The sequence below is a fragment of the Cryptomeria japonica genome, chromosome 2 (genome assembly GCF_030272615.1).
Source record: "Cryptomeria japonica chromosome 2, Sugi_1.0, whole genome shotgun sequence".
Taxonomy (NCBI): Eukaryota; Viridiplantae; Streptophyta; class Pinopsida; order Cupressales; family Cupressaceae; genus Cryptomeria; species Cryptomeria japonica.
In genome coordinates, this window is record NC_081406.1 from 346,791,090 (window position 1) to 346,817,573 (window position 26,484).

The 26,484-nt window shown below is 37.3% G+C and overlaps 1 protein-coding gene across 2 annotated transcripts in view; it reads right to left on the bottom strand.

Annotated features, from left to right (window-relative positions):
* LOC131065238 (diaminopimelate epimerase, chloroplastic) overlaps positions 1-26,020 on the bottom strand; it is a 224,498-nt gene extending 198,478 nt beyond the window's left edge. For both annotated transcript variants that reach the window (XM_057999699.1, XM_057999697.1), the window contains exons 1-3: positions 25,562-26,020; positions 25,425-25,487; positions 25,176-25,343 (exon numbers count right to left, since the gene is read on the bottom strand). In XM_057999699.1, coding sequence (XP_057855682.1) covers positions 25,176-25,343; positions 25,425-25,487; positions 25,562-25,726 — 396 coding nt within the window. In that variant the 5' untranslated portion in view covers positions 25,727-26,020. The remainder of the gene's footprint in view (positions 1-25,175; positions 25,344-25,424; positions 25,488-25,561) is intronic.
* Between the last annotated feature and the right edge of the window lie 464 nt (positions 26,021-26,484).

A 26,484-nucleotide genomic window follows, 5' to 3' on the forward strand; every position in this document is an offset into this window, starting at 1 on the left:
TGTGTGTGTTTATTAATGGTCATTTAGTTGGCTGTTATATTTTTAGAGAGTTCTTTAGTTGGTTGTTATATTTTTAAAGACTTCATGATAGAACTAGGAGTTTCTATTTTTAGAGTTTGTTTTAGAGTCAGTTTGACTCCTGTGAACGGTTAGTCCCAATTTAGACAACCGCCTTGTAATTGTCTATAAAAGGCTTGTTATTCTTTCAATAAAGTACACTGATTTTTATTTCATGGTATTAGAGCAGGTCAATTGGGCTTTCTGATTTTTGACGAATTTTTTTAATTCATGGTCTTTCTACTTGGAATTTATTTCCAAGAATTTTTTCGGCGAAGTTTGAAGGTTTTTTCTGTCTGAAATTTTTGAGGGTTTCTTTAGCTAAAAATCATGGAGTTTTTTTTATCACGGGCTCTCTAAAGAATCATGCGGATTTGTATTTATCGTGCAAAGGTTTGATCAACTAATTGGTATTTTTCGGCGTGATTTTTGTCTGAGCATCCGTAGATTGGTATTTTTCGGCACGATTTTTACTCGCAACGGCATTTTTGGTCATTTTTTAACCCGCGATGGGTCTATATTTCATGTCAGGTCTGTTTTAGGGCTATGCAACTTCCTGCAACGAGATTTTTTCTGAATATTCTGCTCACATTTCTCTGTGACGAATTTTTTGAGTCGCGATTTCTACACGCTATGCTAAGCTTTTTAGTGACATGTCTTTTCTAACGGATTTGTCGTATTTTCTACAATTCATGGTTGGTTTGTTCGTGGATGTTTTCTTTTTGGCCGCCATTGCTGAATGTTGGCCTGCTCAAACCCGCGTGAGAAGGGTTTTTGTTTTGTGTGAGCAAGGTTTCTGATCAAGGGTTGTGTGTCCTAGTTTTTTGTTTTTTTTATAAAGTCAGAAGATTTTGGCATTCTTGGGTTTTGTGTGATTTTCTTCAAAAAACCGTATTTTTTTTTGTAAAAGGGTTTTACCATTTTTCCTAAAAAACGAAGTTTTGTATTTGAGCAAATTTGTCTTGGGATTTGTGCCAAACTAGTTTGACTGATTTTGACCAAAAAATTATTTGTGCCAACTGTTGTTGAAGGTTTTTGCCTGGTTTTTGACAGAGATATCAGCCTCTTTTGAAGTTCGAGTTTGCCTCATTTTTTGTGCATAAGAAAACAGGAGGGATGGCATCGTTAACCAACATCATGTTGGAAGGTAATCAGCGCTTCAATGGCAAGAACTACAATATCTAGAAGTAGTAGATGCTTTCTATTTTTGAGTACCAATGCCTTGACCAGATTGTTTTGGGTAAAGAAACTCGTCTTGCAACGACAACAATGACTAGACCAAGTTTGATGAGCGTAACCGAGAAGCAGTTATCTTACTAAAGTTATCAGTCACTGATGAGATGCTTCTAGAAGTGCCATTAGGCAAGAAAGCTAATGCAATTTGGTATCACTTGAAGAATCTTCATAAGACATCCGACAAGACCCGAGCGTTCTTTCTGGAGAACATCTTGTTCTCAATTATGATGGATGAGAAGATGTCACTACAGGAACATCTTATGAAGATCAAGGAAATTAGTGACCAATTGGAAGCTATTGGTCGTAAGATGGAGGAAGAGGGTATGGTTGTGATCACACTGAAGAGTCTGCCCAAATCCTATGAACACTTCATTGAGACGCTCAACATTACCTCCACTAATGTTGACTTGAGGTTTGATGAGTTGTGCAATAAGCTATTACAGCAAGCCAGGTGGAGATAGTAGTTTGATAGCAACATTGACATGGCCAATGTGGAACAGGTATTTACTACCAAGGACAAAGGCAATGGCGAGTCCACTCAGCAGAAAGGACAGCACAAACCTAAGGAGGGGTTCAAATTCAAAAAGAAAATCACATGCCACTATTGTGGTGGACCTAGACATATCCAGAAGTTCTACAAAAAGAGGTCGGTTGATCATAAGTCCAACAAAGGAGGATCTCACGAGCAAGAGCAGGCTCATGTCGCAAAGCATTCTAAAGAGGAGGAGTCTGCCTTCTATGCCTTTTGATAAGCAGATTTTTTCATCGGTTGGGTAGTTGATAGAATGACCATTAAAGGTATTAGAATATTTAATTGTTTTTTATTAAGGAAAAAGCAGGTTTTGAAGGGGCCCCGAAACCCTTTACAAGCAGAACTTAAACAGCAAAGCTACGAGAAACAAAAAAGAACAGAAACCACAAAAAACCAGCGGTAACCGAAGAAAACCCAAAAAAGCCCCAAAAAGCCAGCAGGCCTTCCAGCATTCAGATTTTTTCCAGGGCTTTAGCCAATTAGAATATTTAATTGTTATTTTTAGTTGTGTGTGTTTATTAATGGTCATTTAGTCGGTTGTTATATTTTTAGAGAGTTCTTTAGTTTGTTGTTATATTTTTAGAGACTTCGTCATAGAACTGGCAGTTTCTATTTTTAGAGTTTGCTTTAGAGTCAGTTTGACTTCTTTGAACGATTAGTCCCAATTTGGACAACCGCCTTGTAATTGCCTATAAAAGGCTTGTTATTCTTTCAATAAAGTACGCTGATTTTTATTTCAGAAGTTCAACCATGGACACCTATTGATCAAATATATATAATGCAACCCATGTGATCAGAACATGTAAAGCCCTCACCTATTAAGATGAATTCAAGAGTGCTTCGTTAAATCAAAAACTTTGAGAGCTTTCTTGCGAAACACATTTTATGCACATTCTGCAATCATCTCATTTCATTCTTTGAGATGGCATAATTTTGAGGCACTATCTAAAAGAGATCGCCACCTTTGTGTATGCTTTAACTGAAAGTTACCAAGGCGCTTTTTTTTATGAATTCATTTTGTGCAGCTCTTGCAATCATTACGCTCCATAAGTTGACATGATGCATTATGTAGAATGGTCCACACACTTTGTCTATGCTCACGAACTTTGCATGCATGTTTACTAGACCATCTCCAACCATAATATCTGACATAAATCTCTTAATCGGTATGTTCTAGTAATTATGCATTCTCTGCGGCAAAGCTCTCAAGTGTAGGCGAGCAGGGAGGATGCTAGCGTAGGTTGTGGATTTCGGTCTCACCTCTGCCAATGGCATCTATTCAAAAGTTTCTAAAAACTCTTTGACAAAATGATTGCATGCTTACGCTGCAATCATTGCATTTGATTAGTTGACATTTTATTATATTATGTCAAACTGTTCACCATGCCAAGTCTATGCTTCCACATATTCCATATGTTTATAACATGGCAGCTGCGACTACTACATCAAACAAATAATTCTGTTACTTCATGTTGTGATGAGTATTCATAACTTGTTCCAAAGTTTTCTCTTCGCATGAGCAGGGAGGATGTAGGTAAAGATTATGAATTTAGTTTTACGCCTGACAATAGCATGTGCTTGAAAGTTCCCAAAACCTTTAAAACAAATCCATTCTGTGCATATACGGATGACAGTTCATTCAGGCATTGCAGTCTACAAGATGACAGTTCATTCAGGCATTCTTTGATAGTATATTTCTTTGAAATAATTCTGTCAAGGCTTCACATGCGTTGCCCATGTTTCTATATTATACATGTCAAAGCATTTCTGATTATACTATCTGACAAAGATTCCCTCTCCATTCTATTTCAATGGCTGTAAATGACTTTTTCAATGCTTCCAACGTGACACAGGCAAGATGGATGCTAGCAAAGATTATGGAATTTGGCTTCACACCTGCCAGGTAGTTTATAAATAAATAAATCCCCAAACCAAGAGGTCAATAGGGTTTCAAAAAATGCGCAATGCAGCTGAGGGGATTAACTAGTTAAAAGGTTAATCATTTTGAAATTTTCGCGAAAAATGGAATGAGAAATTAACCTTTGAAATTGGTTAAGAGATAAGCATTGTGATGTTTTTGAGCAAAACAAGAGGAGGGATTAACGATTAACTTTGGCAAAGAGGTTAAGCATTTCAAACTTTTTGCACGAAATGGAAGGGGAGATTAACCATAAAAATAAGTTGAGAGGTTAATCATCTTAGACTTTCGAGCAATAAGGTATTTTTAAATATTTTGCTCCCAAGTTAAGAAAATGGAAAATATAATAAATTCATTAAAGACATTAAAATTATTTTGACAAATAATTTAATATTTTCCCATTTGAAGCCTAGTTCATATAAATGCATATAACTTTTGACAGAGACAGAATTTTGCTCTGAAATTTAAACCAGACATTAAAGGATACTAGGTGAACATAACCCAAGGAGATTTATTCATGACGAGGTTCCCAGTGCAAGATTTGAACTTTTTTCAAACAGAGGCTGACAAAAATTGAAGCATTAAAATCTCACAAACGGTGAACTGGGTTTGGATGGAAATTTGACAAATTGCTCAAAATGGTAACAAATACATGCTCATGAGACGGTTCCCCTCGACGCTTTACGATTCTCAAGATTTAATTGTTTTTGCATTTTGACCAATGCATGATGGGACTATACATGACAGGACTCGAAGATGATGGCCTTGAACTGAAACCACATAATTACATATCCTGAAAACTCTTGAAAGTACACATTAACAATTTGCACTTGCACAATATTAGGGCAACAATCCCACATTGAGGCACTTGCACAATATTATCGATCAGACGCTACTATCAAATATCGTCTTCTATGTTCCCATCCCCAAAGGTAGACGATGAAATGTTAAATGAAACTCCATTTGCTGATTATGTTGTCACGAGGGACTGTCAGATAATGTGATCATTGTAGAAGGCATTACAGCTTTCAAAGCAATTGGACCAATTTCTTGCATTTAAGTGGTGCCATCCTGTAAGACAGCAGCTTTCAAAGCAATTACAGCAATTTCTTGCATTTAAGTGGTGCCATCCTGTAAGACAGTGTCTAGAAGACATCCTTAGCAAGTTGCTTGATGATTGCTCAGCATGATCCATTTAGCACTAACCATTCCCCCATAGACCTTATCAGTGTTGGTGAATGACGATATTGTCAGCTCTTTTAGCACAGAGTTAATTACAGGCATATAATAGCAACAATTTCCCAGCTTCATCTACAGCTGCATCAACAACCCATTTCATTGTGGAATATTTGCTTCGTTGTAATGTCCCCATTCTGGACATGGAGACAACTAAAATCAATAAACAATTGAATAAGTTTGAATTAAAGATTTAAACTAATTAATAAGAAAACAAGAATGATATCAAGGAACCATAATATCACTTCCAATCATCATCAAGAAAATTATGATGTCAAAGATATAGGATCGACAGATACGATATTGGCAACGTCAATTATTCATATGTAGTCTTCATTTATAGCAATACACTCAGCTACGTGATGAACACATGTATTAGAGTCAACAAGGAAAAGAGGAATATAAGCACCATGGAAACGACGATTAAGGAGGCTATCATGAAGGATGTTGTAACACATACAAACTATAGTTTGTGACTATATTACTGCCGACAATGATTAATAACGATGGCTCAAGCAAGCGGGCAAACCAGCATCTAATCGACATCATTTTGAAAATCGATTATGGCTCAAAGATAATGATTAGAAGAATCGGTGATAACAATACTTCAAAGATCGATTATGATCATACTAGGTTCAGGCATGAATGAATGGAAGTTATTAATCAATAATGATTGAAGCGATATCCAAGCTAGTGCAAATATCGATAATTAGTATTAACTATTGATTATAATATCAATCCACCCCTCGGTATCTTATGAAACGGCAATGACTAAACAATGATTATGTCTAATCGCTAACAAACAGAGGGTTATATTAAGTAAAGGGATGCCTAATAAATAAGTGGAGAAGATATAATAATGTTATGATCAGCAATTATGAGAGGACTCAATAGTGACTAGTTATCAACAAAGGCGATGAATATTAAAGAATTGGGTGGCAGCGATTAGTAATGAAGAGGTGCGTTTAGCACCAAGGGAAAAGGAGATGCTAAGGAGACATGTCTGTTGGCATCATGTCTCATAATTCCAAACACAAGATATAAGAAGACGGTTATAATCATTCAAATAGCATTGTGCGAATTTATATTTTATTTTTCCAGTTTGGATCGCTCTCTAAGAGCAATTGCCTTTGGCACACCAAACCGATTGCAAAAGGAATATACAGCAGTTCGATTGTACTTATAGGTTGTTGCCAGTACTAACTGTGACAACAGACTGTATTAGGGAAGGAACAGAACATTAAGTTACTAGTAGATTATTATATCATGGGCAATATGCTGCAATTATTCATGAACTAATGACTGTTAAATATTTAGTTATGTCTGCATTCTAATAAAGAATAAAGATTGGATCAGAACTGTTATTGAGTTACAGGCAGTAACATCCTTGTTCTGGGTGGTAGGTGTGGGGATGTATGCTCGATATGTATACTTAATATATTAAGCTCGATAATGTTCTTATGCAGAATTTAATAGTAGTATTAGTATAAACTGCAATATGTATGACAATCATACTTAATTTCATATACATTCATAGTACAACAAGATATTGACATATTTACAGTCCCAAGCTCTTCACCAGTTCTGATTTCTTTTTTTCTGAGAAGTGGTGTGATGTTGTTAGGGAAAGGCAGAGTAAAACTATCCAATAGAAAGCCCCAATTGTGAAAGACTCCTCCTGAAATCTGGGCTGCAGGCCCCAAAGGTGAATGGACTGAAACCGGTAATCTAGGCTACATTAAAGAGGTGGTATCAAGCACTCTAGGCAGCCAAGCCCTCTTCTGGGAAAAGGATCGGATGGGTTTAAGTTTAGGCCTAGTTTTAAGAAGTTATGTTACAGGGCATTAGTTAGTTATACTTAATTAATAATGGAAGGCAGTAACATAGATGTTGCTTTTGATAATTGACAGTGTATAACTAGGGGACATTACAATTGGTATCAGAGCATGATTCTGCCAGCCTGCGGGGCAAACCTACATTGGCAAGGCCAACAATGCATTCCTATATGTGCTTAATGTTTGTTGAGTATGCTTACTCCATGTGTATTTTATATGAATGCTTTTGTCATGTATGATTTGTGTGTATTTATGTGTTCGCCTTGCAATTAATGTGTCTTCAGCATGTTTACTCCATGAGTACCTTTCAAATGTATACTTTATGCTTTAAACATGTATGTTGCATGCTTTACGTGTCTTCAAGTGTGTGATTCATGCCTTGTGTATCTTCATGTGTATGATCCATGCCTTATGTGTATTCAAGTATATTACTTCATGTCTTACATGCTTTACACCTTACATATATTCATGTGGGTGTTGCTTTTTACCTTACATGTGTCTATTACTTCACGCCTTATGTGTACGCTTCATGTCTTATGGTATTTGTGTGTGTTGCTTCATGTCCCATATGTATACTTTATGCTACATGTATTCACATGTATGCTTCATGCCTTAAGTGAATGTATGTGTATACTTTATGTTTTTCACATGCCATATGTATATTTCTCTTAAATGTATGTTTCATGTATTTATACCTCATAAATTGTGGATATTTATGTGTTTTCTGTATGTCTGATGCATCTTCAGCATGACTGCTCCATTGTATGTTTTTTATGTGTAATTTCCTCACGTAGGTTTGTATTGTACGTATGCTTATGTGATTGCTCCATGTTTGTAATATTTTCAACATGATTATGTCAATGTGTGCCTTATGTCTGAATATGCTTCACATTATGATTGATATGCTTATTCCATGTGCATTTTATATCATTCACAAATGTTCCATATATGAAGCATATTTACTTCAGGACTGATGTATTTTCAGAATGTTGACTCCTTATGAATTCTCTAAATGCCTGTATCATGTATGCTTTCTGACTTACATGTGATTGCTTCTTAAGCATGTGTGTGTTACACATAAATGTCTTTCTCATAACTTAAGTGAATTCATGTGAATGCTTCATGCTTTATATGCTTCATTACTCAAGTAAATTCATGCTTGTGCACTATGTGTATTCATGTATATGCTTCATGCATTCGTGTATATTCATGTACTTTACGCCACCGTGCATTCGGATGCATACCGCAAGCTCTATATGTAATCATATGTATGAATCACGAATTATGTATATACTTTGTGATGCTTCTTGCCTTACACTTTATGTATATTCATGTCTTATGTTGATGTATTGGATTCATTCCAAATGTGATTTCCACACGTGTTTCTCATGAACCACTTGTATATGTGTATAACCTGTGTCTTATAAACACTTGTATGTAGGCATCAAATCTATGAGGATGTTACTCTATGACAACTCTCAAGTATGCTTGAATACCTTTGAGATACAAAATTATCCATCGAGTTTCCGCAATAGTGCAATAAGACGTGAAACCTTCCTAAATATTTTGAGTTCAAGATAGTGATTAGACTGCATAGAAGACTCAGGGGTAGTTCCCACCATCAAATTTTGAGACTGATATCTACCCCAATTGGAAATTAAACATCAGACATTTCTTGAAACTTAAGAAAGGTGGAGGGCAGTTTAGAAACCCGATTATTGTTATCAGAGTGAGGCATCATCAGCGTGGTGATTTGTTCCCAAGATTGATTTGGAAACCTGGGAATTAAGATGGTCAATGGAGAGGATAATAAAAGTGCTATTGTAAGGCTTGCGGTTTTTGATAGACAATCTTCTAAAGGATGTATACAACATGATCTAACCTTGGAGACTACTCAACAAAACTATATTAGATGGAGATGGCACTTCCAAGTTTGGGATCCAGGAATCATAGTTTGAGAATGCTTGTGGGCAAGCATTTTCCAAGAGGGGGAGACTGTAATGTCCCCATTCCAGACATGGAGACAACTAAAATCAATAAACAATTGAATAAGTTTAAATTAAAGATTTAAACTAATTAATAAGAAAACAAGAATGATATCAAGGAACCATAATATCACTTCCGGTCATCATCAAGAAAATTATGAGGTCAAAGATATAGGATCGACAGATACGATATTGGCAACGTCAATTATTCATATGTAGTCTTCATTTATAGCAATACACTCAGCTACGTGGTGAACACATGCATTAGAGTCAACAAGGAAAAGAGGAATATAAGCACCGTGGAAACGATGATTAAGGAGGCTATCATGAAGGCTATCATGAAGGATGTTGTAACACATACAAACTATAGTTAGCGACTATATTATTGCCAACAATGATTAATAACGATGGCTCAAGCAAGGGGGCAAACCAGCATCTAATCGACATCATTATGAAAATCGATTATGGCTCAAAGATAGCACGATTAGAAGAATTGGTGATAACAATACTTCAAAGATCGATTATGATCATACTAGGTTCAGGCATGAATCAATGGAGGTTATTAATCAATAATGATTGAAGCGATATCCAAGCTAGTGCAAACATCGATAATTAGTATTAACTATTGATTATAATATCAATCCACCCCTCGGTATCTTATGAAACAGCAAAGACTAAACAATGATTATGTCTAATCACTAACAAACAGAGAGTTATATTAAGTAAAGGGATGCCTAATAAATAAGTGGAGAAGATATAATAATGTTATGATCAGCAATTATGAGAGGGCTCGATAGTGACTAGTTATCAACAAAGGCGATGAATATAAAAGAATTGGGTGGCAGCGGTTAGTAATGAAGAGGTGCGTTTAGCACCAAGGGAAAAGGAGATGCTAAGGAGACATGTCTGTTGGCATCATGTCTCATAATTCCAAACACAAGATATAAGAAGACAGTTATAATCATTCAAATAGCATCGTGCAAGTTTATATTTTATTTTTGCCAGTGTGGATCACTCATCTAAGAGCAATTGCCTTTGGCACACCAAACGATTGCGAAAGGAATATACAGCAGTTCGATTGTACTTATAGGTTATTGCCAGTACTAACTGTGACAACAGACCGTATTAGGGAAGGAACAGAACATTAAGTTACCAGTAGATTATTATATCATGGGCAATATGCTGCAACTACTCATGAACTAATGACTGTTAAATATTAAGTTAAGTCTACATTCTAATTAAGAATAAAGATCGGATCAGAACTGTTATTAAGTTACAGGCAGTAACATCCTTGTTCTGGGTGGTAGGTGTGGGGATGTATGCTCGATATGTATACTTAATATATTAAGCTCGATAATGTTCTTATGCAGAATTTAATGGTAATATTAGTATAAACTGCAATATGTATGACAGTCATACTTAATACTTAATTTCACATACATTCATAGTACAACAAGATATTGACATATTTACAGTCCCAAGCTCTTAACCAGTTCTGATTTCTTTTTTTCTGAGAAGTGGTGTGATATTGTTAGGGAAAGGCAGAGTAAAACCATCCAATAGAAAGCACCAAGGGTGAAAAACTACTCCTGAAATCTGGGCTGCAGGCCCCAAGGGTGAATGGACTGAGTCCGGTAATCTGGGCTACATTAAAGAGGTGGTGTCAAGCGCCGTAGGCAGCCAAGCCCTCTTCTGGGAAAAGGATCGGATTGGTTTAAGTTTAGGCCTAGTTTTAAGAAGTTATGTTACAGGGCATTAGTTAATTATACTTAATTAATAATGGAAGGCAGTAACATAGATGTTGCTTTTGATAATTGACAGTGTATAACTAGGGGACATTACATTCGTGTAGCTATTTCCGCTTGTATTTGAATCATCCAATTAATGTTTAACCTCTTTGGGTTGACCAATGCCAGTTATGTCTACATTATTTAATGATTTTTAAGGTTTTGTTTCCCTTTCAGAACCTAAGGTTTCTATTTTAACAGCCTATGTTTTCAAGTCTTGTGGAACTACTGTGGTCATTTGAGGACATTAATATAATTACTTTCTTTCTTTCATGCTTTCTACTAAAGAACATTTACTGCACTTCTTCCACGTTCACGTACAACTTATCAATATTAGGATCCAACAGATCCATGAGCTTGTTCATCAAAAGTTTCCTATGTACTTCATCTGCTATACCTTTACTTCCAAGTCCATTAAAACTAGCCTTCACAAATAAAATACCGGTGGCTTTTAACAGTTTTGTCAGCTGCTCAATACTGCCCAAATTTCTTAATGCTCCATATAATGGGTGCAATTATCTATACCAGAGAAATTGATAATTGGATTTATACTGCAACAACAGGAGTTTGAGATCCCACTAATCTGCACAAACTTGTTTTCAATTTTTTTGTGGACAAGAGTCGCAGATAAACCTGGGGTTAAAATTTATTCTGGAAAACCGTGCTTCATCATCTCTGTGTTCATTGCCTCTATTTGGACACCCATTGACTCCCCGTTGAGTTTTGATGTTTTGATCTTCATAGCCAATTCAAAATTCAACATCTTATAAATAAAAGGTGTTGTATGTCCTATAGAAATTTAAGGTCTCAAAGTATGAAACATTATTTAAGGCCATTTTAGGGACTTACTATGATTTACACCATTCCTTCTCTAGATCCAACAACTTTTTGATCTCCAGATTGGGCCCCCACTGTGAATCATTTGTGCCAATTTTTTAATTTGAATCAAGTTTTCATTGAAGGGAACTTTGATTAAATCTATGAATCATATGCAGCAATGCTCTCTCTGTATAGTCACTCAATAACCCCCGTAGGGCATTAGCTCAAAACCAGATAAATTTTTTGCATTCGCTCAAATTCTAACTCTTTCTAATCACTTAGTTCCCAATGTGGGCAAGGTGAGAGCATACAGAAATTAAAATGAGGATAGAAAAATTATATGAAAAGCATAAAACAGCTTCTTATCCTAAGTTGGGTGCCCAAGTCCATGTGGATAAAGTGATAAAAATGTGGCTTTTCTTGTTAGAAAGTAAGTGTTTTGTAACTAATTATAAAGCAGCTTTTTTGGGGCGCCTAGGTTGTGTTTTTATGCATTTTACATTGTGATTTTTGCATGTATAAGAGTTTAAACTTTAGATACTTAAGGTGTGAAGTTTTGATAAAAACTCTTGGTTGGAGAAGAATGGTGAATTGAACAAGGGTTTGAGGCTGCCTTTTGAAGAACAAAGTGTTTTTACAAGTTGTAAGTGCGTGGAGGAAGATTGAGCCATTGTAATCATTTATTTGATTGAGCAATAGAATCTTGGCCTCTTTGTTGGTGGACTTTTTTCCTGAAAGGATTTTTCCACGTATATTTTGTTTCCTTTTGTGGTTTGTTCATATCTTTTATGCATTATAGGATTTCTACAAATTAAAAAATCTTGTTTTGGATTAGATGCATTTGAATGCAACTTTAGTTTCAGATTTAAAACACATATTCAAGATTTCTTAATAGATGAATTATCACCATATTTCCAACAATCGGCATCAAAGCCTGGTTATTGCTAGAGGGTTTGTGATTATAGTTTTTGTAGACACTTAGGATTACAACCTACTTTACATCCAACATATCTACAACAAAGCTTTGCACAATTATTTAACACACAGTCCATTCTAGACATGTCTTGGCTTCTAACCAACAACACCCCTCAACAGATCCTTCTTCGCACCACCACATTCTAAGTCATGCATATAGTAATGGGAAGCAGATAAAGTGCAAAAATTTCTACAACGCATTCAAAGTGCACATACCCTTCTTTGCACCACCACATTCTGAGTCATGCATACAGTAATGGGAAGTAGATAAAGTGCAAAAATTTCTACAACACATTCAAAGTGTTCACCAACAAGTTCAACAAATTCTATCATGCCAACAGTAGAAATACAAAGAGCACCATGATGTGCATAACACCGCATTCCTTCAAGGACCACAATAAAGTTTGGTTGCATCTTCAAAAGGAACAATTCAAGCAAAGTTACAAGATGTCATAACCCCTCTTTGGACATGGGATTAAATAAAGACGATAATTAAAACATTTATTAATTAACATTTAATAATATTGGAAAATCGTCTCATTTATGAGACTTCACGATTTTCCTTTAATATATGATTATTAATATTTATTATTTGTTATGATTATTATTTATTATTATTGTTTTATTTTAATGTAACGTTCATATTTCAATTATTAATATTATATTAACTATTAAAGAAGTTTTACCATTAAAACATAAAATAGATATATTGAATATATTACACTGACCGAGTCAACTTAGTTCACTAATTAATATACATTGTATTATGTATATGAATCAACTATTATATGATTCGATTCTATGAGATAATTAATATGAATCGATTAATATATGAATCGATTCTATGTAATGCTTAATATATATGAATTGGTTAATATATAAATCAGTTCTATGTTATGATTAAATATGAATTGACTCTTTGTTAAAACGTGTTAACTTAGTCTTTTAGACGTGTTAATGCTTGACCGTTCTAAGTGGGAGGATATCGGCCTAAGGAATACTATTCGAGCAAATAAGAAGATAGTTGATTAAAGTCTTTATGATAAGAATGATTGGTATTGACAGCGAATGATTTTAGATGCTGAATATGTTATGAAGATCGAAATATGCTCATAAGAATATCGGTTAAGGCATATATCAATCACATATTAATGGAATACAGTGACTAATATAAACACTAAATAATATCGATGATAGTTAGATCAATATGCAAACTAATGCAAACCCGGTTAATTAAGAGTATTAACTGTCAACGTTGATTAAGGGAAGGATGTTATCAACAACTAATGGATATCTGAAGAGGCATGATTTATTTTGTTAATGACAGCGAACAATTGTCATGAGGACAGCGGATAGTAAGGAGACTAATTGGTGGTTATGAGATGACTAATTATGTATGGAATGGTGCAATTAGTATAAGGAAAGAAGGCGATTATGAACAGACATGAGTGATGTCCTTTACGACATAACTTATCATTTCAATTGGAAGATATATGAAGGCATTCATCTCCAATTCAGCAATCATCGAATTGGAAACCTTTTATGTCTTTAATCCATATTCGGATCTGCTCTTTGAGCAATTGCCATATTGGCTATTATTGGCTGCATACATACAAAGGAAGATCGGACACAGCACCTTTTTGCAAGAGTCTATCAACTATATCAGACATAGCAGCATCATTCATAATTGCACAAGCATATTGACATAATAGACACAGCAATTATTACTATAAGCAATAAGTGGAATCAATTGCATAAGTTGAAGGATTGTAACTGAGATAGCAATTCAATTGCTATAGGGGATTATAGACAAGGTCATAGCATATTTCCCATTGTCCAATCAGAGAAAGCTATCAAGATCATCTTGCATATTCAATCAGCCATATCAGATATAGCAGAGGTCAATTCATTGCACTAAGTGCAAATATATAATTAGATCGATTCACTTAGCATATATCTAGTTGTCCAATCAGAAATAGCAGTGATATTGATAAGAACAATTATTTTATAAATATCTAATACATATATTGTTCTTGGAATAACATATCATTATCTATATTTTATCAATTTCATAATTTGAGCATTCAAAGTGGTATCTTACATTATTATTCATAGTAATACTAGAGACTTGAAGTGAAGAAGTCTCTTGCAATTGATCTTTGCAAGATCACTGTCCCTATTTCACAAGTTACTAAATAAGGGGACATTACACAAGACTCGGCTCAAACTTGGCAAGCATGACTCAACTCAGGACTCGGGACTCAACGAAGACTCAGCAAAGTGAAAAACCCAAGAAATTTAGAGATTTTTAAGGATTTAAAACTTGTTTCATGCACCCTTTAATAAATAAACCTTAAAGCCACGATAACATCATCAGATAGAAGCTAATTTGATCACATACACAAATATACATCGATCACATAAGTATAAATGCAAATTGTAGCTTAAGGAAATAGCACACTTAGATATATAAATATTGTCAAATGTATACAAAACTCAAGGAATATGAAATCCATGACATCAAAAGTTCCAAACAAATATCAAAACAATAACTAGAAGTCCATGGCTCGAAGGAGCCTACATCCTTCCTGCACAAGCGTCTACAGTAGATCGTGGACGATGTAGCAACCATAATATTTTTAATTATGAATATGCAGAGATTTGCAACAAGGGATATGTATTATGTAGATTTTTATGATCACGATTCATCATTGGGCTATTACTTGCTTGGACTTATAGTTTGATAGGGATTTGGGGGCAACACCAAAACAAGGTTGAGGGAAGCACCCCTTGCGGGGGTTTGAGGATGAGTGAGAGAGAGAGAGAGAGAGAGAGAGAGAGAGAGAGAGAGAGAGAGAGAGAGAGAGGTAAAGAGGATAGAGGAAGAGTGGTATGGAGAGAGACAAGTCTATAATTTAGGGCAAATAAAGTGAGTGAGATGGAGACAGCGAGAGAATGCTCATAGGAGCCTATTGATTACTGAAATTTGACTAAGCATGAAAATTTATAAAATCTTCTAGAACCTAGAATTTGCATTATAGCTCCTAGAGATCTAAAACTACTTCAAACATCCTACCAATATATACATGAAATATAACTTAGAGTATACGAAAGGAAAAAGACAAAGGTGCTTATACTTTTAAGTTATAAAGACAAAGGGACTTATACTTAATGTTATATTTCATATATATTCTAGGGGCATGTCATAAACCAAAAAAGCATTGAAATTTTGACAATTGAAAAAAAAAATTGAGTCTAGCCGAGTCCAAGTGATGGGACTCACCCAAACTTGGAGAGTCTAGCAAGTCCGTTGGACTTGGCTGAGTCCAAGTCTAAGCCCCTAGGATTCGCGAAGCTTAACTCGACCTACGACTCACTGAGTCTGGGCAAGTCCATGAGAATCTCATTTCTATAGTTTCAAGGCTTAACACTAGAAAATAAAGCCTTTGCAATATCATCCATAAACCATCTTGCACACAACTCATGAGAAAACTTGTTCTCAATCTTTTGCAATACTTGGGTTTGCATCTAGTGTTCAATTTGGAACTCCTCAAGCCATACTTTCAGCCTCTTCTTGAGTAATCATCAACCGATTCAACTCAACATCTTTCAAATTTGAATCTTAAGCACATACACACTATCATGCAAGACGGGATCATTCAAACTACCATAATGCACAAGCCCCAACATTCACGTCATTTATGCAAAGTGCCTAAAGCAAGGAAATATGCAAATCAAGTGAAGTGGTACAACCTTCGACAATTATATTCAAATCCCACGGCTTATTGAAGATGTAATAGGGGCCATCACTTCTCAAGAAAGGGCAAATGATTAGAGTGTAGCCGCACAAGCCATTGGAACCATTGTGCATGCAAAATCCTTTGTGCTCTTCTTTACAATTTTTGCACCCAACACATAACTTATGTTGTCATCACACACCACTACACATGACACTAGCCTTCTTCAACACATGTTCCCATGCATGATCAAGCACAATCCCACACATGACACTTGGCAACTTTAGCAACGCTACACATGGACACATTCCAGCTTGTAATAGAATGCCAACCGTCAAGGAACACAATCGATAGGACAAATGGAGATAAACAATTTAGAACATGTCATGACAACTTCCCTTTTGTAGGATTTTGCCAAGATCAAGGGCACAATGAAAAGCATAAAAAGAGAGGCAATAGAATGACAAGAACAAAACTGTATTCTCATCAATATGCAAAAATGATCAACTGAATTAACCAATACAATGAATATAGGCCTGCTTATATAGGCAAGGCCATATGGATGTACGAGCACACAATTATGACATGTGGCTCAATGAGAAACAAGGGTAGGTAAGAAATACTAGGGGTAGGTAGGAGAAATAATATAATATTCCACAAGAGGTGGATGACCCACCGAATGTGGAGTGTAACAGCAAAATAAGACCACAAAAGGTGGAATTTCTCCTACAAGCTCTATCCCTATGTGCACACTTCCCTAAGTGTCTCAAATCCAAACTACGAAGAGATGCATTATCCTAAGTTAACTTAAGTGTAATAATATCCAAAATGAATATTTATTTACACCAACACCCCCCCTTAAGTGCAACTTAGGGGAATGAAGACTCAAGTCAACAATGCAAGATGGGTCCCGGCTACTAGGCCATGATAGGTACCCATGTACAATAAGCAAAACCATGCAATGCAATCTCTCACAAACGGAGAAAAGGAGAAAACCCAGTGGGAAAAACTCCCCCCCAAAAGAGAGATGAAAGTACAAAAGACTCTCAAAGAAGAAGGACAAAACCTCAAAGAGGAAAAAGTCCCCCCCCATAAGAGAGGAAGGAGAAGTCAGCTGACCCCCCCTAATGACACATCCTGCACCCCCAAGAGAGCTCGCAACTGCTGGAACTTGCTCTCGGTGAAAGGTTTGGTGAATATGTCAGCAACCTACTCCGCTGTAGGACAATACTGCAAATCAATGACCTGCTCCTGAATGAGCTCTCGGATATAGGGAATATGAATCTCGATGTGTTTGGTCCACTGGTGCTGGACCGAGTTCTTCGAGATTGCAATAGCACTCTGATTGTCGCAATGTAGAACTATCGGCCGTGGAGTGGTGAATCCAAACTCTGTGAGAATCTGTTGGAGCCAAATGGTCTCAGTCGCTGCGTTAACAGCGCCTTGATACTCAGCCTCAGTCGAAGAGAGAGCAATAGCATGTTGCTTCTTGCTCTGCCAACAAATGGGGCCCGAACCAAGGTGAAAACTGTAACCGGAAGTAGACTTACGATCATCAAGATCGCCAGCCCAATCGGAGTCTGTGTAACCAACCAAGCGAAGTCCTATGCCTGCTACATGGTGAATCCCATAGTGATGTGTACCCTGGATGTAATGAAGGATGCGTTTGGCGGCTTTCCAATGAAGCTCATGTGGTTCCTGCATGAAGCGGGAAACCATGCCAACTGCAAATGAAATATCAAGGTGTTTATGGGTAAAGGAGATGAGACTACCCACAAGCTGACGATACAAAGTGGCATCAACTGGTGGAGAAGAACACTAAGCCTCAAGCTTGACTCCTGAAAGAAAGGGAGTCGGGGCAGGCTTACAATCAGGCATATGAAAGCGTGCAAGTAGATCAAGAGCATACTTAGGCTGCAATAGTGTAATCCCGAAAGGTGACTGTGAAATCTCTATCCCGAGAAAGTAGTGCAAAAGACCCAAGTCAGTCATAGCAAATCTGACATGCAAAGCAGATTTGACCCTGCTAATGATGGATGTAGTACTCCCTGTAATGATCAAGTCATCAACATAGAGCACAAGTATCAAGTGAGAGTCATCCTATCGCAAAATGTAGACATTCGGATCGGAATGACACCTGGTGAACCCTGCGGAGAGAAGAAAGGAATCCATCTTGGCGTACCAAGCCCTGGGGGCCTGCTTAAGGCCATAGAGAGATTTCCTTAGTCTGCAAACCAAGGAAGTATCCTGGATGAAACCCTGTGGCTGCTCCATATAAATCTCCTCATCAAGATCAACATGAAGAAAAGCACTCTTTACATCCATCTGATGTACAGCCCAACCATGAGCTGCAGCAATAGCAAGTGTCAAACAAATGGAGTTCATCTTGGCTACGGGTGCAAAGGTCTCAGTATAGTCAACACCTGCAACCTGAGAGAAACCTTTCGCAACAAGCCGAGCCTTATACTTATCCACACTACCATCCGCTGCAAACTTGGTCCGATAGATCCACTTGCATCGAACCATCTTTCTCCCCTTAGGGAGATGGACTAAATCCCATGTGTTGTTCCTCATCAAGGAACCATACTCTTCCTCCATAGCTTGGTCCCACTCAGGAACCCCTAATGCTTCCCTAAATGTCTGTGGATCGGAAGCGGTAGCAATGAATGCATGTAGTAGATTCTGATGCTGTGATCGAGTTCTCCGTGTATCTGAAGGATCCCCAACAAGGGAACCCGCAGACTCAAGTGTCTGTCGAGCCCAACGAGGTCTAGGTGGAGGTGGAGAATGAGGCTCCTCAACTGCAAGTGGATCCTGCGGAGGTGTAACCCTGCGAGTTGGAGTTGAAGGAGTCTCGTCATCTGAATCACTAGCATCACTATCCACAATGGAGGAAGGTGGAGGAGGTAGAGAGGCTAAGCTAGGAGAGCTTTCCTCAAAGTGAACACTCCTCTCAATGAATACCTCATGTGTCTTAGGATCCATCAATCTGTATGCCTTAACACCCTCAGGATATCCAACAAATATGCAAGGTCAACTCTATGGTTCCAATTCCTTGCGTTTCTACGGAGGTATGCGAGCCCATGCTGGACACCCAAAGACTCTAAAATGTCTCACAATCGGTTTCCTACCAGCCCAAGCCTCAAAAGGAGTAATACCTTGCAAAGCTTTGTGAGGAACCCGATTCTGGATGTGTGTGGCACAACTGATAGCCTCTGCCCAAAAAGCGGGATCAAGAGAACGTGCATGTATCATACAGCTAGCCATTTCTTTGAGAGTTCTATTCTTGCGTTCTGCAACTCCGTTCTGCTGTGGAGTGTATGCTACAGAATGCTGAAGATCAATCCCCTCAAATGTACAAAAATCCTCAAGTCTCTTGTTCACATATTCCCTTCCATTATCTGTACGAAGAATCTTGACCACTTTCCCGGATTGCTTCTCCACACGAGTCTTGAAGTCCTGAAATCTGTCAAATACTTCACTCTTATGAATGAGAAAGTAGACCCAAGTGAAGTGGGAGTAGTCATCAATGAAGGTGAGGACATAGCGGGCCTTGCTAAATGAAGGTGCTGGAAATGGACCTACTACATCGCTGTGAACAAGTTGAAGAACTTCCAAAGCTCTCCAAGCTTTCTCCTTATCAAACTTCTCCTCGGGATGCTTGCCCATGGAACAACCTGAACATACACCCTCTGAAAAACTAATTCGAGGTAGACCTGTGACCATGTCTTTAGTGCTGAGCTGCTGAAGATAGCGGTAGTTGAGGTGACCAAACCGCTCATGCCATAGCTTACTTTCTGAATTTGAATGAGTAAGCAAGGCCCTAGAAGGTGAACTTGGCACAAAGTGGGAGAATGAATAAAGCCTTGAGTTGTCATTGACTTGTCCCATTGCTACCAAGGCATCATCATCAAGTTCCTTTACCACAACTAAATCCGGTGTAAACTCAACCTTTTTCCCATTCCCATAGTGAGTGATTTGGTAGATAGAGAGAAGGTTGGTAGACAAGTTAGGAACATAGGGAACATTCTCAAATGTTCCATCATCCATGTCAACTGAACCTTTCCCTTCAACCTCTACTTGTGTATCATCACCTATGTAAATGTGAGGTTCTTTAGATGGCTCCAATGAAGAAAACTGCTCCTTTGTAGAACCCATGTGATATGAAGCACCCGAGTCAAGTATCCATTGCTATGAAGAACCTGTTGTAGCCACAAATGCTTGCCCTTTTCCCTTAGGCTGTGAGGAAGAGGAAGGAGATGAATCCTTCTTTGTGTAGGCGGATGGCAAGTTGATGTTGTTTTTCTTAAGAAGATTAGTTAACTCATCAACTTGCTTTGTGTGGCATCGATGCTCATCATGACCATACTTCTTGCAATATGCACAAGTTGGTTTATCCTTCTTAGGTGGTGTCCCTTTCTTGGAAGAGGATGAAAAATCGCCTTGTGATGGAGAGAATGATTGTCCTTTTTCCTGGTGTGGCTTAGACTTGGATTGCTTCTTCTTCTTGTTCAAATTTTTGCCTTGACTTCCTTGATTCCCTTGATTAGCCACCAAAGCCTTGGACTTTGAAGACTTGAGAAGCCCCATGTTCAACAACTTAGATTGTTCCAATCTCAACATTTCTATGAAAGCATCAAATGAAGGCATAACATAGGAACTCCCCACTGTCAAACGATGAATTTGGAAGCTAGACACAAATGCTGCATATTCTAGTGCAAGCTTGTCCAACAAGTTGAATATCAACTGAGCATCCTTTTTGTCAATTCCACAATCCTTAAGCTTTGCTCTTAGCTCATTTGCTTTGGTGACATAATCTTGGATTGTATCAAAACTCTTGGGATCCAAGTTGGTGAGCTCATTGTCAATCCTATAACCTCTGATTTCATCAACTTGACCATACAATTTCTGAAACATATCCCAAGCATCTTTGATTGTAGTACACTTTTCAATATGAAAGATGAGGTCATCTAATACATACTTGCGCAAAGTTCCAAGAGCCATGCAATTCTTAGTGAGCCATTCTAATTGAGCATTAGGATCAGCCTTAGGATCAGGTGGTGCTGCTATTGTTCCATCTATGTAATGCGTGAGACCCTTTTCCATTAATTTACTCCATACTTTAATTTTCCATGATGCATAATTATGTGGAGTTAAAGGTGGAAATTTATGAGGACTCCAACAAAAATGAAAGAGCACAAAGAGAGGCACAATCACACAAGACACCCCCCCAAATTCACTCAATCAAAGAACCCCCCCAAAAGTGATGATTTGGCACTTTATAATTAGTGCGTACACAATGGGCCACTTGCAAAAAATGGCAAAGTGGGCTTCTGATTTCAATTTTACAACTGCCTCAATAAGGCCAAAAGAGACTCAAACTAATAATGCAGGAGATCTAAACTAAGATCCAAGCACTTTACAAGTACCTAATAGGCCAAATAAGACCAATATCTCAAAGTACAACTTCCACTCAAAATCTCTGAAAGCTGATCATAGATTATGAAAGTAGACGAAAAAACATGCACTTTCAAAAAAAACGGCACCTGAAAAGGAGGTCGTATGAGCTCAAAAGAGGCCTTTGAAGTTGCAGAATTGAGGATTGGACAGGTACAGCTGAGAGAATCCGAAAATTCCGAAAAACCTGTGCACCAAAATCAGAAAATAACCACACCACTGCGAAGATCACGAAATTTTAGCCCATTTCAAAAAAAATTGCACCAAAAAAGGAGCAAAAATGAGCAAGATATGGCCTTTCAAAGTTGAACTGCAAAACTGAAAAGCTTAATGAAGAGGGGGTCAAAAAATTTCAAAAGTCTGCTGATGTGGCGCTGACGTCAGCAAATGACGGGCTTAAATTTGACGCTCGTCTGGCCGTCACAAAAATGTCATCTCCCTGCGTGGCATCCGTACCGTACGGACTACTGACGTGGCGCGATGATTTGGTTGTTGATGTGGCAGTGACTGGGCAGCCAACTGGGTTGCTGATGTGGCGGTGACTGGGCACACAGGCAGGGACGTGTGTGCGCCGCATGGCGGGGTCCCGGAGACCACGTGGCAGAAGGTGCAGGGCCGTCTGAGGTCGGCTGCCGGCGGCAAGGTTGCTGCCGGAGGTCAGGTGCCGGCGGTGAGGTGGCTGCCGGAGGTCGGGTGCCTGCGCGGCAGACTGGAGGCGTGGTGGTGGAGCTGGGCGACCGGCGGTGTGCGGAGCAGGGCGGCCGGCGGTGTGAACCGGCAGCAGCGGCGACCGAGGGGGGTACCGACGGGAGGTGCACGGCGACGGCGGGAGGCTCTATAGCTGCGGTGGCCAAGGAGAGTACGAGGCGACAACGCCGGTACGGCCCTGCAACCTGCAACCTGCAGGGTACTGCGGGGTCACGGGGTTGGGAGTCTGCGGACCCCCCAAAAAAAATTTTTTTTTTTTATTTTTTATTTTTTTGATCGCCTTTTTCGAAATTTTTTCTTTTCTCCTTTTTAAAAAAAAAAATAATAATTAAAAAAATTTCGAAATCCGTACAATAATAGCCAAAATGGGGAAAAAAAATTTCTCACCAAAATAAGTCGACTTTATAGTCGAAATTCATGGAAACGGCCTCCCAGATTCAACCATGATGTCCAAATCGCTGTATGACGCCCCCAAAAAATGAAGATCCCCAAATCCGAAAATTGAAGCCTCCAAAATGTCTCCAAAAAACTAATCAATGAAGCCCTATAAGCTCTGATACCATGTAGGATTTTGCCAAGATCAAGGGCACAATGAAAAGCATAAAAAGAGAGACAATAGAATGACAAGAACAAAACTGTATTCTCATCAATATGCAAAAATGATCAACTGGATTAACCAATACAATGAATATAGGCCTGCTTATATAGGCAAGGCCATATGGATGTACGAGCACACGATTATGACATGTGGCTCAATGAGAAACAAGGGTAAGTAAGAAATACTAGGGGTAGGTAGGAGAAATAATATAATATTCTACAAGAGGTGGATGACCCACCGAATGTGGAGTGTAACAGCAAAATAAGACCACAAAAGGTGGAATTTCTCCTACAAGCTCTATCCCTATGTGCACACTTCCCTAAGTGTCTCAAATCCAAACTTCGAAGAGATGCATTATCCTAAGTTAACTTAAGTAAAGTGTAATAAAATCCAAAATGAATATTTATTTACACCAACACCTTTCTATTTTGTATCAGTAGTATATGCCATTTATATGTGCATCTCTCGTATTGAGAAGGTTGTTGAATGGACATTGTATAGTCATAAACAAACTAGTTAGATGGGTTCCCCTCTTTGGTCATAGGAATCTTCATTCCTAGTTGTGATCTCTATAAACGACTAGTGTATCCTAGTCATTTATGTTTGTGAATAGAAGTAGAACATATTTGCTAAAGTTTTCCACTTCAATTGTGCAATTGGCTTATTGTGTTATGTTTTTCATTTTTGCATAATATTATAATCTATAAAGCCCATCCATCACAAGAGAGGTTTGGCCCCCCACCTCCTAGTATCCACATAATAAAAGGCTAATTGAAAGCCACAACAAAGCGTCAATGGATGAGAAGGTAAAGCACTGAAAGGAATACCACCAATAGAGACCAAGAACCAAAAGGACAAATGAATTCTAGTTGATTATTCCCTAAAACACAAAGAGATGTGTTTCATGGTTCACGGAATAGAGACTACACAAAATAGATTGCATCTTTATAGCCAATGAAGCTTTTTGGGTTTGTTACATTGTATGTATGTGTGTGTGCTCACCTCATTATAAGAAAGGAAGTTGGTAAATCATAAGGCAAATTCTATGTGATTGAATGAAAAGTTGTGTGCTCTCATTTTGTATGTGTAAGTATGTGTTTGCCTCATTATAAGAAAGGATGTTAGTAGATCACATGGAAGGAGCTACAAAATTGAACACAAAGTTGTGTGCTCTTATTGTAACCATTGTGCTACTCGTGGATGCACGTTATTGATGAAAACACGATATAAACAATTTTTTCATCATTCATGTTTGACCTTTTATTTACATTTTATATATCTTGATTGTGATTTGTCTATGCTTAATTGATATTGCATATGGATATGCAATAGGACTAGGGTTAGTATGCTTGCAAAACCATTCAACAAGCTTGAATCCACTCTGGAATGCACTTCAAGCAATCATCCCACAAACCTAGGCATAAAAGGGATTAAAAACATGATAACTATCATTTCACATGGAGTAACATCTATTTATTTATCAAAGACATGATATTTCCACAATCCATTATAGTCTGTTAGATAACTTATGACAAAGAACTTTGTATCTTCTCAAATCACATGTCATGATACATCACATAATAAAGAGGGGGAAAAAAAAATTAACGTTTATAATAATTATCACATTATAAGTATTATAGTTCTAATATTTATAATATTATAATAATTAAACATAGTATTCTTTCTTATCATAGTCATATACATTATATTTCTTTCTTTTATAATTGGTATTATATTCTTGTTTTTATTGATTTTCTCCTAAAAGTCCTTGTGCGTGTTCCTTCTTTTTATAGGCCCGGATTTTTAATTTAACATTTTATCTTTCCTCTTCATCCTGATAATAGATCATAGAATGTAATCCAAAACATTGAAACGAAAACATGAACATAACTTTTTACCAAAGCCTCTTAACTATCTATTTATTTAACAAATTTGAACTTACTAAAACTCCCTTCTAAAAACAATTAGATGGGAGTTTTAAATTCTTCTATTTTTAACTAACTTCAATAATAATTATTCCTTTATAAACCATGTATGTAATAAACTCAACAAAGATTAGATCAATTTTAGCAAAACCCATGATCTTTTAAGATAGCATTGACCAAAGTATTGGAGTGTCCTTTATTATCCTTGGCCCTTGCAATCACTGGATCCTTAAAAAAAATCTCTGTCTTCTCAGAGCTCTACTATATGCTAAAATCCATAATTAACTTCTAATGTTGTTATGGTTATTGATTTAAATAATATAGACGCAGCACATCCCATATGAATAGATTTTTTAAAATATCACCATACCTCCGGCTCGCTTCCATCAGAGTTGAAAATTCTCATGGAATAGTCAGTACCATCGACTCCAGGCATTGTGAAAATGACTCCATCTGCCCCAACCCCAAAATTCCGATTGCACAACTCAATCGCCTGGTCTGCACATATCCGAGGCTCCAGGCTATCCCGATTGTCAACCTAACAACAACATCATCAGACTACAGTTTCTCGAGCATTGGAAACCATGAAAGAAACAAGAGCAACAAGAAAGTAAAGTACCATGATAAAGTCGTTGCCAATACCATGGTATTTCACAAAATGCAGCACGTCCCCCTTCTTCTTCTGCGTTAATTCAATGTCAATATTCAAAACAGCGAAAAAGATATTAATGTGTGAATGTGCTGTGCAGAAAATACCTTATTCGTGTAGGAAAGTGAAGCAGATTCCGTGGTATTCTTGAACCCCAACATAGAGGTGGGAAGAAGAATATATGGTGTTGAAACTCCTCTCCCTCTCCCTCTCCCTGTCCAGCTCCTACTCAGCTTCCGGAACGAGCAGATGGGAGATACCGACAAAGACATTGATAAATTTGTATCAGTTGATTATTTGAACTTCGCGCGGATTGTGTTTACGCTTATACAACCTGATTGAAGCTATTGTTTCTCAGAATACCAGGAGAAATTTAGGGCAAAAAGCAAGCTTCCTCCTTCAATAAAAAGTATTGAATGTAGAAACTGGTCAACACTTTCGGTCTTTAACAATTACGTGATACTTCAGAATTAGACCTCTAAATATATCAGGAGCTAGAGACTGAATCTTGAATGTCCACATTATCTGCACAACTTAAGCCCAGCTTAACTTCGTACCCCCAACTTTTTAATGGTTAAATTTGAATCCTTTTTAAATTTCTCTAGTTAAATTAGAGCTAAAAGTTCTCATTTGAGAATCTAGTTTGAATGATGTAATTGTATCAATTAGATTTTTATTAATTTATCTAATAGTATAAAAGTTAAACCAAAATATGTGCATCAAAATATGTAGTATTAATCATTTTATGTGTCGTCATATGATTGGTTGTTTCTTCATTAAAAATGTTATTAGGTATAATTATAATGACTACAAGAATTTGATTTACAAGAAATGGATAAAAGTCAAAAAAGTAGGCATTGCTACTTAACACCGTAGTAGTTATTGAAGTGTGGTTATCTATTCCCTAATAAAAAAATTCATACTTGTATTTTTTTTTCTATTTTATCTTATTTATCCTAATTAATAGTTACTATATAAAATGTATTTTTACATGAAAGTTGGATTACAATTGATGCGGTGTGGTATTTAA